At 40.1% G+C, this 649-nt stretch overlaps 1 protein-coding gene across 1 annotated transcript; it reads right to left on the bottom strand.

The window, feature by feature from the left end:
• Positions 1–311: 311 nt before the first annotated feature.
• LOC104168219 (homeobox protein Hox-D9) lies at positions 312–626 on the bottom strand (the record flags this gene model as incomplete). Its single annotated transcript, XM_009708732.1, has 1 exon — positions 312–626. A coding segment is annotated over one exon (249 nt), but the record flags the coding sequence as incomplete, so codon positions are not given.
• Between the last annotated feature and the right edge of the window lie 23 nt (positions 627–649).

Consider the following 649-nt stretch of genomic DNA (forward strand, 5'->3'; position numbering starts at 1 on the left):
ATACAGTCCGTAAATAGTTGTGCATTATGAAAAGGTAGTTTTTTTCTTGTTTTTTTCTTTTTTTTTTTTTTCTTTCTGTAAGTGAAGAAACAGGTAGATTTATACAAGCCAGCTAAACAGCCTTTTCGTGCTAATGCCCCCTTTTTCTTTCCTATTAGAAAATTAAAAGTCTTACTGTACCTCTCCTGGCAAACTGGCCTCTGTGACAATCAAGGTACAATCATAATCAGAATTTGCCAAGGGAAAAAATGAGGCCTGGACCCAGACGCATTGCATGGCAGGGCTCGAGGGGAGGAAATTTTTTGTTTGTTTTGTTTTGAACTCTTTTTTTTTTTTTTTTAACTTTACGCATTTTCGATTTAACCTGCGTGTTCCCTTTATTCGTCCTTCGCTCGATCTTTGTTGATTTTCTTCATTTTCATCCTCCTGTTCTGAAACCAGATTTTCACTTGTCTCTCAGTTAGATTGAGAAGTCTGGCCACCTCGTATCTACGGTCCCTAGTGAGATACATGTTGAACAGAAACTCCTTCTCCAGTTCCAGCGTCTGATGCTTGGTGTAAGGGCATCGCTTTTTCCTGGTGGACCTTGCGTGGAGCCAGTTTGCAGCCGGATTATCTACAACGAAAACAACAGGAGAATTTCAGGCTC

This window comes from Cariama cristata, unplaced genomic scaffold (assembly GCF_000690535.1).
Source record: "Cariama cristata isolate BGI_N322 unplaced genomic scaffold, ASM69053v1 scaffold42900, whole genome shotgun sequence".
In the NCBI taxonomy this organism is placed as follows: Eukaryota; Metazoa; Chordata; class Aves; order Cariamiformes; family Cariamidae; genus Cariama; species Cariama cristata.